General features: G+C 45.6%; 1 protein-coding gene across 2 annotated transcripts in view; it reads right to left on the reverse strand.

Moving 5' to 3' along the window:
* FEZ1 (fasciculation and elongation protein zeta 1) overlaps positions 1–8,329 on the reverse strand; it is a 44,001-nt gene extending 35,672 nt beyond the window's left edge. For both annotated transcript variants that reach the window (XM_042906359.1, XM_042906358.1), the window contains exons 1-2: positions 8,206–8,329; positions 2,782–3,137 (exon numbers count right to left, since the gene is read on the reverse strand). In XM_042906359.1, coding sequence (XP_042762293.1) covers positions 2,782–3,092 — 311 coding nt within the window. In that variant the 5' untranslated portion in view covers positions 3,093–3,137; positions 8,206–8,329. The remainder of the gene's footprint in view (positions 1–2,781; positions 3,138–8,205) is intronic.
* Between the last annotated feature and the right edge of the window lie 2,257 nt (positions 8,330–10,586).

Here is a 10,586-nt window from a genome sequence, read left to right on the forward strand (position 1 = left end):
GAATGACTACATTTGCTTTATGATTTGTGCTCTCTTGAAGGAGGTTAGTTTGACCAAGAAGTTCACTGCTTTTGTTTTATGTTTTTATTATGTCCTGCTAACCCACCCAACACACTTTCAATTCATTTGTGGACGAAATATCCATCCAATTAGCAAAACTAAGGAAGTTTATTACAAGCTATGCTCAGGAGAATCACAACCAGATTAGATATTAAATTATCTTTTCCCTTACTTCATCATAATTTTACAGTTGAAGTATATGGATAGGTATCTATAAACAACGTGTATAATTTAACTCCGATTTTTAAGTTGGAAAGGTTTAAATACATTGACCACCTTGAAAACACAGTGTTAATTTTTCTCTTCCCAGATTCCTCCCTCTACACTAGCCCCAAATTGTATTTTATCTCCAAGGAACTATTCAACCTTTGGTCTTTTAGCTGAGGCAGTCAATGAGGCAGGCAACTCAGAAAAATCAGGGTGAGGAGACCAGTAATCCCATGTGATGGTAATTAACATTGAGTGGCCTCTGCTAATGTGCTAGAAGAGAGTAAGAACTTGCTCACCGGGCCTTCATCCTTAATGAGGCAGAGGGGGGCTTAGATAGGGGAGGAATGATTTGTTGGAAGCAAAAGGAATGGGACGCATCTTAAAATGTCATTTTCAGAGCACAGCCTGGGTGAGGTAAGAAATTAGGTTCTTTCCAAGTCCTTAGCCCCGCTTCATCAAGATTGAGCTCTGGAGGTTTCAAAGATGAGGTCCCACGCAGTCAACTAAAGTTAAGTGACTAGCCCAAGGTCACACAGTGAGTTAGCGAGAGTATGAAAATTATAATTCATAGTCTTTTGTATTTCTAGTTCATTGCCTGGTGCAATGAACTATAGTGAAAAAATACGCTGTATAATAAAGCCCCAGAGCCATTCTTTTTAGACTTACAGGAGGTGAACAAATTAATAACGGGCTCAGAATTTAAGAAAAATCAGTTTGAAACTTAAAATTGAATTAAAACACATAGCCCACAGTTACAGTACTGGTCACCAGGGTAAAATGTTCTCTGTGATCATGACTTCAGGCTAACATTAATTAAAAAGAAAAGAAGGAAATGGTGTGGACCTGGAAATCCGTTACCTGTGCCTACAAAACTAGCTATTATTGTTCACCCAATTCATTCGACATTCAGTATTCCATTCAAAAACTATTATTTGAATACTTATGACACACCAAGCCCTGTATTAGACATGGGGATATAATAGTAAGACAGACACAGAGTCCCTGTATACTCACAGAGTCATCAAGCGAGCAACTATATCCCAAACAGGTCAGGTTTAGTTGTCTGGGACACACCTTTCACCCCACTTATTTATGGGCAACTCTTGCCACTCAAGTTCATAAAAAGAGAAACCAAAAGCCCAGTTGCTCCCAAGTCCCATTACAACCACTTGACATTTGTTGTGTGATTCCATAAGAACAATTCATGCTTGGGGTGCCTGGGTGGCTCAGTTGGTTAAGGGTCCAGCTCTTGGCTCTTGAGTTCAAGCCCACGTCCTCATTGGGCAAAGCCTGCTTGGGATTCTCTCTCTCACTCTCTCGCTCTCTCGCTCTCAATCTCTCAAAATAAATCAATAAACTTTAAAAATAAAGAACAATAGGGGCGCCTGGGTGGCTCAGTCGGTTAAGCATCCAACTTCGGCTCAGGTCATGATCTCACTGCTTGTGAGTTCGAGCCCCGTGTCGGGCTCTGTGCTGCCAGCTCAGAACCTGAAGCCTGCTTCAGATACTGTGTCTCCCCCTCTCTCTGCCCCTCCCATGTTCATTTTCTGTCTCTCTCTGTCTCTTAATAATAAATAAATGTTTAAAATAAAATAAAATAAAATAAAATAAAATAAAATAAAATAAAATAAAATGCAAACACAAGGGGCAGCTCTTCCTGCCCACAGGTCCTGTCCCTGTGCTTTAATTAAAAAAACAAAAAACAAAAACCAACTCACCTTTTTAAAAAAGAAAGAACAATTGATGCATATTTTATCTCTACAGGGAATTCAGGCCTATTTTTACTAAGTGCCCAAAACACCCTTCTTTAATTTATGTTACAAATTATCCTCTTCTTTTTCTAGTCCCTCCTCAAACAGCAGTTTTCTCAAATCCCTTTTCTTGACTACTGTTAAGACCCTAAAAGGGGACTAGTAAGTGACACAGGGAATCTGTATACTCAAAAGCCATGTCACCTAATTATCACCTTTATTTTGGCCCAAGGTAATCCCCTGGGCTGTCAGTTCAATTTGTATGCTTTCTTATTTGGATGTATCTTAACATTTATAGATGATTTTCCAGTCCTGAGGGGGGATTTGTTAACAGTTTGGAGATTTTCATAATTCTGGTGTTTCTTGAAGCAAATTGTTCCAGTGACAGATTCCTCCGTCACGGTTAATTAATTTCTTTTCTGATCCTTATTTCTAATATCTGGGTGGATTACTACTGATACAAAGGAACAGAAGATAGATGGACCCTAAAATGGATCATGCTCCTAAAATTCTATTTTGCACCTAAGAAAATCTATTTTCTAAAAAGTCTTCATTCCTCTAAGATTTCAATTTTAGAAAACTCTCCAGGTCCCTGTAAAGGGACATCATAGAATAATGTCAGCAATTACCAGGGCCCTGCCCCACTGACATGAAAGCATAAGTGATATGCCATGAACCCACAGACACGAGTTCTATGTCAAAGAGCCCCAGACTACAGGGCTCATGTCTGAAGCAACAGAGGGCAATTAAGACTTCTTACTCCTCATCCTGCAGGGTCTCTTCCTCCTCCTGGATCTGGAATTGGTTCTTCACAGGAGCCAGGGTCTCCGTCTTGGCGTTGTAGTTCCGGAAGCAGACATTGAGCTTCTCATCAAATTCGTTCACGAGGTCCTCCATGGACTTGAAGCTGATTATTTCCGAAGAAAAATTCTCAAGCTCAGAGAGGGAGGGATCCTCTAGATGGTGGGGAGATGAGCCATAGAAACACTGTGGTTTCTCCTCCGGGTCCTCCGAGCAGCAGGGTCGAAGGTCCTCAAACTCTTCATCCAAACTCACCAGTGGAGCCTCCATTCTCTCACAGCAATGGGACAACTGTGACTTTCAGGATTCGTTGATCTAGAAGAAACAAACAAGGCAATGTGAGCTTGGACCGGGCTTTTGTGCCGCCTCTGCTGAGGAACCATAACCACATAACCCGTTAGTCTGTATCCCTCTGAAAAAGGAAGACTCCACTTTCCAGGCATCCGTCACTTCTGTACTTCCTCGCTATCATACACTTGACCTTAGCAAGTTACTTAATTCTCTGTGCTTCTCTTTATTCTTCTCGAGACAGAAATAATAATCCTCAAGGGATTGTCTTAAGGGTTAAAGGAGTAAAAATACAGGTAAGTGATTAGAACAGTGGCTGGCAGATAATAAACATCATTGTTGTCCCATATGTTCTCTGTTTATAATAATAATAATAATAATAATTATTATTATTATTATTATTGCCATAAGTCCACATCCTTAACCATGTGCTCTGAAAACCGGAAGTCTTTCATAACTTATTTGGTGGCAAAAACCGACTTGACCTAAACTCACTTGGCAACTAAACCTAATCTACACGAATATAAAATTGCTTATGGTTTCAATTTATCCCATTGTGTGTGTTTTGCTGCAGAAATAATAATTTTTTAAATTATACTGATTGCTGCCCCAATCTCCAGGAAATGATATGCAGAATTCACACTCTATTACTGCTTTCTAAAATGGCTGGCCCCAAGGGTTTGGGATAGGGATGCATGGACCTAGATATGACTACCCTCAAAAACAAGCACCTGAGCTTTTCCAAGATACAGAGCTTATGTCTGGGGCTAAAGGAACGGATTAAATGACTGGTTATCCTGAAAGAGATAGACCCAACTGCCCATGTGCTCCAAGGTCAGCCTCCATGACCATCTTGGACACCACATCCTGGAAAGCTGCACACTCAGGCCTACTTTCATTTCCTGAGCTCCAGGCCCTCTTCAGACACTGCCTTCCACTGTGATTTATCCAACTGTGTGTGTATCCAAGCCCTTCCCCAATTTTAATTTAAATTCCTCGAGGGCACAGACGTCCTCTGGACATCCTGCATCATTACTGTACACACTGCTCTGCGGCTAGGCAATCAATCAATGTGTGTTCATTGAAAAATGATCATCTGTCCCCCACATACATTTTTCATTTTCAATTTTAGGCAGCACAGCATTACTGTCCGTCATGCCCTTCTCTACATATGCCACTTTCTTCCCTGTAATGCGGAAAGGCAACCAAACTTTTCTCTCCTGTCTGTGTAATTTCTGACCAGTTAGATGCTTAAATTGGAACCACTACCGAGGAGAACTGAACAGACAGCACAAATAATGGGTTTTGCCCTGAAAGTGCCATTCTCCATCTCTGTCTATAAAACTTAAACTCTAAGTAAGTGAGGCAAAGGCCATGCCAGGTGGGGACTCAGACAGCTCTTACCAGGATTGTACTGGGAGGAAGCCAATTACCGTTGCATCACATCAAAATATATTCCGAGTATTTACAGTGTGCAAAGGCAACATGTTGGGACCTTATGACATCTTGGAAATAACATATGCTCAAGAGCCAACAGACCTACCTGCCAATGTGTGGCTGAGTGACAAGCATCATGGGTTCCAATTTTCTCATTTGTTACAGTGAAGGTGTTGGTATAGAGCTAATAGCTCTGGAAGTTAATTTTAATAACTTATTAGTGTAATTGATAATCTTAATTGTAATAATATATTTTAATAATGTATTCTATTAAATCCAATATGTCCAAAAGATTGCATTCCAATATGTAATCTATATTTCAAAATATTAATGAAACATTTTACATTCTCTTTTCATACTACTTCTTTGAACTCCAGTGTGTATTCACAGTACATTTCCACTTGGACTAGCCACATGTCGCTTGGGGCTACCAGAGCGGACAGCACAGCTATAAAGCAATACACAACTAATTGCCACTCAGGCGTTCTTCACCTAGGGTCTACAGACCCCTAAAGGGCTCTTTGAATATAACTATATTTTATGCACTTAAAAACATATTTGGAGGAGAATCTCATAGATTTCTCTACATTGTCAAAAGGGGCCAATAGCACAAAAAAGATTAAGCATCCCTGAGTGCCAAAGGGAGTTGAGAAAAGATCACAGAGTGCAGTAGGGAGCAAGGAAGGTTTTACAGATGGGGAATTTGGGTTGACCAGAGCAGGACTCTGTGATGGTTAAGAGCCTGGATTCCAGGTTCCCATCCTGGTCCTATCACTTCCTAGCGATGAGACTTTGGGCAAATTATCAGCCTCTTTGTGTCATGGTTTCCTCATCCATAAAATGAGGTATTTGAGGTATTAAAACAGTATTTAAGCTGAAGGCTATTTTGCAGAGTAATGAAAATAATCATTGGCAGTGCTAAACACAATGTATTGCATATGTGGTGTTTGATAAATGTCAATGATTTTAGGAAAATGAGGATAACTTAGTTTCACAGCAAATGTAGGGGGAGGGTGTTTCAAGTAAAACAAAACAAAACAAAACAAAATCCCCCTGCCATGATAGTCTATGTGCAATGCTTTACATGCTGATCAAATGGGAGAACTACTGCTGAATAAAATTTATCACCTTTTTTTTACTAAGGCACCCCTGCTATTTTCAATTTATTTGGTGAAAGCTTCTTGGATCACTGGCCCCATTTCAGAAAGACATGATGTTAGAGATATTTACACTTCCTTTAGACTTGTACTCTTCTCTAGGAGAGAAGGGGGAGCCAGAATGAATGGGTGATACCAATGGGGTACTAATTCGAAATGGCACAAACTATATTATTAACCAGCAACAAATCCAAGGGCAATCCAATCAGCATCTAAGACAAAGATTGAGTTTTGGGTGTTGTCAACAGGAAGGTTATGCTCAAAGCACCTACGCTCAGCCCAGGCAGCCTCTAGAAAATGGATTCACCCAGATGATGATAAAAGAACGGGATATCACAGCTCTAGAGTTCAGAAACGTGGCCATTTGAACAATCCATAATATAGCCAGCTTTCTTTTCATCAACTCACTTCCCAAGAGCCAAGAAGCTCTGCATGAATGACCACCTGGAGATGAAACCAAAACTGAAAGCCTGCACTGGGAACTGGATATCACTCAATACCCAGACTGAGCCGGGTATTTGTACAAAGACTCCAGACTATGGCAGAGGCCGTGAGAGCCTGGCTCAAGGAGGGGTCTCTGGGTTGGGGCTGGCAGCCTTTCTTGAACCTGTGCCCTTTGTCTCCTTCCTTTAGCTCACTTTCTTTTGCTCTTCTCTCTTGGTGGGGTGCCTTTGCACCCCCCACTGAAATGTCCTACCCTTGCATCCTGGCTCGCCCGCCCATGTCTTCATTCACAGCCCATCCTAGAGGCCTCCCCCCTTAAAAGCGAGGGGTAATACAATTGATTGCTTATCCTCTTCCTCTATACTTTCAAAATCAATTTTTTAAAAACACATGAAGAGTGGCAGAAAAAGGGAACCACCGAAAGGTCACCTTGTCTTTTTCTCTTATCCTAGAACAGAGTGCAAGACTATAGTTTGATTATGTCCTATAATCTATTGCATTTATTTTGGCTCCCAATAGATGGTGTAATTTGGAAGAGAAAAAAAAGGCTCTGAGCTTAACAGAGACCCTGTAGGAAACACATAAGCCTCTCCTTTGCAGCATAACGATGCACTAGCTGCAGCTTGGGGCTGCAGTACAAATTTTCACTCCCTGCTTTGCTGAGCTGAGCAGAGTGGAGGGGGAGCAGTAGAGAATTCACCATGCCTCCCCCTACTGGGCCTCTGCACCTGCACCGAGGCCCCATTCCATCTCCCCCTTCTTCCTATTACCTGCCCCATAGAGCAGTTGATTTCTATCTCCTCACCACACCTCATCCCTAAAATCTGCCCTCTACTGATCCACGGCAGTTTCCCACTGCTACTCAGCAAAAGCAGTCAGTATACAGGATTGTGCCAGCTTCCCATTGCCACAGAAAGAGAGTATTTTGTTGCACAGAAGTCAGCAACCCCTTTGCGGTTCCGCTTCCCCACCCCCCACCCCGTCCCCCTCCTCCTGCTGCTCCACTCACCCTCATCTCACATCCCCCTCCTCTCCACCCCCCGGGTCTGTTGGGGTAAAGAAAGGCTTCTCCAAGCAGCACAATGGCTGGCGCTACGGGGAAAACTGGGCTCATCCCGCGCAGGCCGCACACATACTTCCCGGCCCTTTGGCCAAACAAGAGCGGGACACGGGAGTGGCAGGGAGATCCGGGGGTGTCGAGCAGTGAAAAGGGAAGGGATAGGCAGAAAGAAGGGAGGGCTGGGATCACACGCCCGCCCCAGGGCTCTGTCAAGCCTTGCACCCCTGAACCCCAAGGGGTCCTGGGCCCACCGGAGGGCAGCGCCCCCACCACCACCACCCTCGTCCTTTCTCCGACCTGTTCCGTAGTAAAACAATTGCTCCCGCAGCGTCTGCGGCAGCTGCCAGCGGTTCTGACACTGCAGGAATGCATGGTCCTGGGGAAAGGCTCGGCACCCCAGGGAGGGGCACGGGCGGGTGCGGGGTCAGGCTCATAGGGGCACAGAGGATTCTGGGGCGTTTAAGGGTGTCCGGGCAAGATAACGGTCTCGGGAGGAGGTACAGATCCACTGGCCCACACCACCGGGCAGCGTTCCCCGGTTCCCCCAGCCCCCTAGTCCGCGCCGCCTCCCGTGTCTCTCTCTCTGTCTCTCTCTCTCTCTCTCTGTCTCTCTCTCTCTCTGTCTCTCTCTCTCTCTCTCTCTCTCACACACACACACACACACACACACACACACACACACACACAACACTTGCACACACACGCCAGGCCTGGCTGGGGGGCCAAGGCTCTGATCTGATGATGCTTGAAGTGCCCATCATCCCACAGCTCCCGGCCCGGGCGCTGCACTCCCATGAAGGGCTGGGCAGGAGGGCGACGGCCTCGGGGCTCCTTCGTTCCGATTCCAGGATGGGACGGGCTGGGGGCGCGGGGCTGCGGCGCCCCCCGACCCGCCGACGGAGAAACCCGAGTCGCGGGGCCTCCTTCACCACCCCCGTCCAACCCCCACCCACGGCAGTGGGTCGGTATGGGCTAAGGTCGCCCCCCGCGACGGCACCTGTGCGGGTCCTGGCGGAGGGAGGCGGTTCGCGGGGCTCAGCGGGACACCCCCATCCACGGGCCGCGGGGAGCGGCCGAAGCACAGCGCGGCGGCGGCGGCGGCGGCGGCGGCGGCGGCGGCGGCAGCGGCAGCGGCAGCGGCGAGCCAGCGAGCGCTCCCCCCGCAGCTCGGCTGGCGCCCGGCTCCGCTCCCCTCCTCCACCCCGCCCCCTCCGCCCCCTCCCCGCGCTCGTGCCCGGGCCCTCGGGGGCGCGCCCGCGCTCGGGCACCCGCCCGCTGGCACGCGCCCGGCCCGACGTCATCTACTCGTTAGCATTCAGAGCCTTCCTTGCAGCATGTGGCCTGCCTTTATTAATATTTATGAATTACTATTTCTCCCCTCTCTAACATTGGACTTTCTGCTTCTCTCATGAATATTCAGAGGCTCCAAGACGTGTGCGTGCAGTAACTCCCAATACGGATACTCGAGGGTGCCTGACACTGTAGATTCTCCATAAAAACATAAGGCAGGTGGCTGAGCGGATGGGCAGGCAAACACACTAAAGATTCCCCTGGACTTTTTGGGCTCCTCATTCCACTATACTGGGACCCAGGTGGGCAAGCTGAGGGATGCCTGCCAACCCAAACCCGGTTCAGACCTCAAGCCAAAAGTGATGAATGCCTTTACCACCCAAGGATGCAGGATGAGAGCTGGATCCAGGCTGACAAAGCTGAGTGAGGTTTCTGGCACAGAAGGACTTGAGGTAATAGAGGACAATTCACCAGGGGATATAAGGAAGGACCCTGGGGTCTTATGAAAATGTATTCATTCATTTATCTTGTCTGCTATGCATAAGTCTGTGCTTATAGATGCTGTCAATACAAAGTCTAATGATTCATGACAGCAGATAACTAAAAGCACAAGAACTTCAAATATCAATGGAAGGCACCAGAAGAGCATGTCTGCTTGGAGAACCTAAGTACTTCCATCAAGTTAGAGATAAGTCAGACAAGCTGGCGGAAGTGTGATGGCGGAGCATCTCTGGGTGATGCAGAGGGCTTCAGCTGAAAGCGGCAGGGAGCCCCTTTTGGCTCATTTATGCATTCATTCCACAGACATTTCAATCATGACACGGAGGTGGAGCAAAGGAATGAGGTTCCTGTGAGTGAGAGGAAGACTTGGTCACTTTGCCCTTCAGGTGGCATTAACCAGAGATTTTCTTCCTGATAGAGGGGAAGAAAAGGAGGTGGTTGAAAGTTCCCTGAGTTGACTTTCTTGGGAAGATACCCAGTTCTGTGACTTGGGCAAGTTAACCTCCTTGTGCCTCATTTCCTGTTCTGTAAAATGAGGATAAATTATAGCACCCACCTCGGGGGCCTGTTGTAGAATTAAAGGAGTTGATATATGTAAAGTACTTTCAGACACAGTAGAAGGCACTATGTAAGTCTTGGCTATTATCTTCTCTAGGAGAAGCTTGGGGACACTGTACTAGAGGCCACCTTCTGTCCTGATCTTCAAAGCATGGGACTCACGGGTTTGAGAGAGGTTTTTGAGGAAACACAGCAAAGTGCTAAAGAGCATGGGCTCTCCAGAAAATTCAGTTCAAACCCCAGTGTTCCATTTATTAGCTGGTGACCTTGCACAAGTTACTTAGCCTCTCTGAACCTGTTTTCGCATCTGTAAAATGGGGATTCCAATAAATACTAAGGGTTGTTGTGGAGATTAAATAAAATAATGCATGCAGAATGTTTAGCATAGTGCCTGGCATATAATAAGTATTCAATAAGTGAATTCTGTTTTTTTTTTTTTTTATTTTTGTGAGGATTTGAAGGAACTAGAAGTTGACGACTGGTATTTTAGGCATCTGGGATGAGAATGTCTTGAACATGAGTGAAGTAATTCTTCCAGTAAATATTTCTTTCATTTAATTGTGGTAAAATATATACATAACTTAAACTTTACTGATTTAACCATTTTAAAAAGACACTTTTTTTAATGTTTTGTTTATTTTTGAGACAGAGCGTGAGCAGGGGAGGGGCAAAGAGAGGGAGATACAGAATTAGAAGCAGGCTGCATGCTCTGAACTGTCAGCACAGAGCCCGACGCGGGATTTGAACCACAAACTGTGAGATCACGACCTGAGCCAAAGTTGGATGTCTAACCGACTGAGCCATCCAAGCGCTGTGTGATTTAGCCATTTTAATTTTTTTAAGTTTATTTATTTTGAGAGAGAGAGTGCAAGAAGGGGAGGAGCAGAGAGGGAGAGGGAGAGAGAATGCCAAGGAGGCTCCACACTGTCCGCACAGAGCCCAACATGGGGCTCCATCTCACAAACCCGTGAGATCATGACCTGAGCTAAAATGCAGAGTTCCACACTCAACCAGCTGAGCCACCCAGAC

Source organism: Panthera leo, chromosome D1 (genome assembly GCF_018350215.1).
Source record: "Panthera leo isolate Ple1 chromosome D1, P.leo_Ple1_pat1.1, whole genome shotgun sequence".
NCBI classification, from domain to species: domain Eukaryota; kingdom Metazoa; phylum Chordata; class Mammalia; order Carnivora; family Felidae; genus Panthera; species Panthera leo.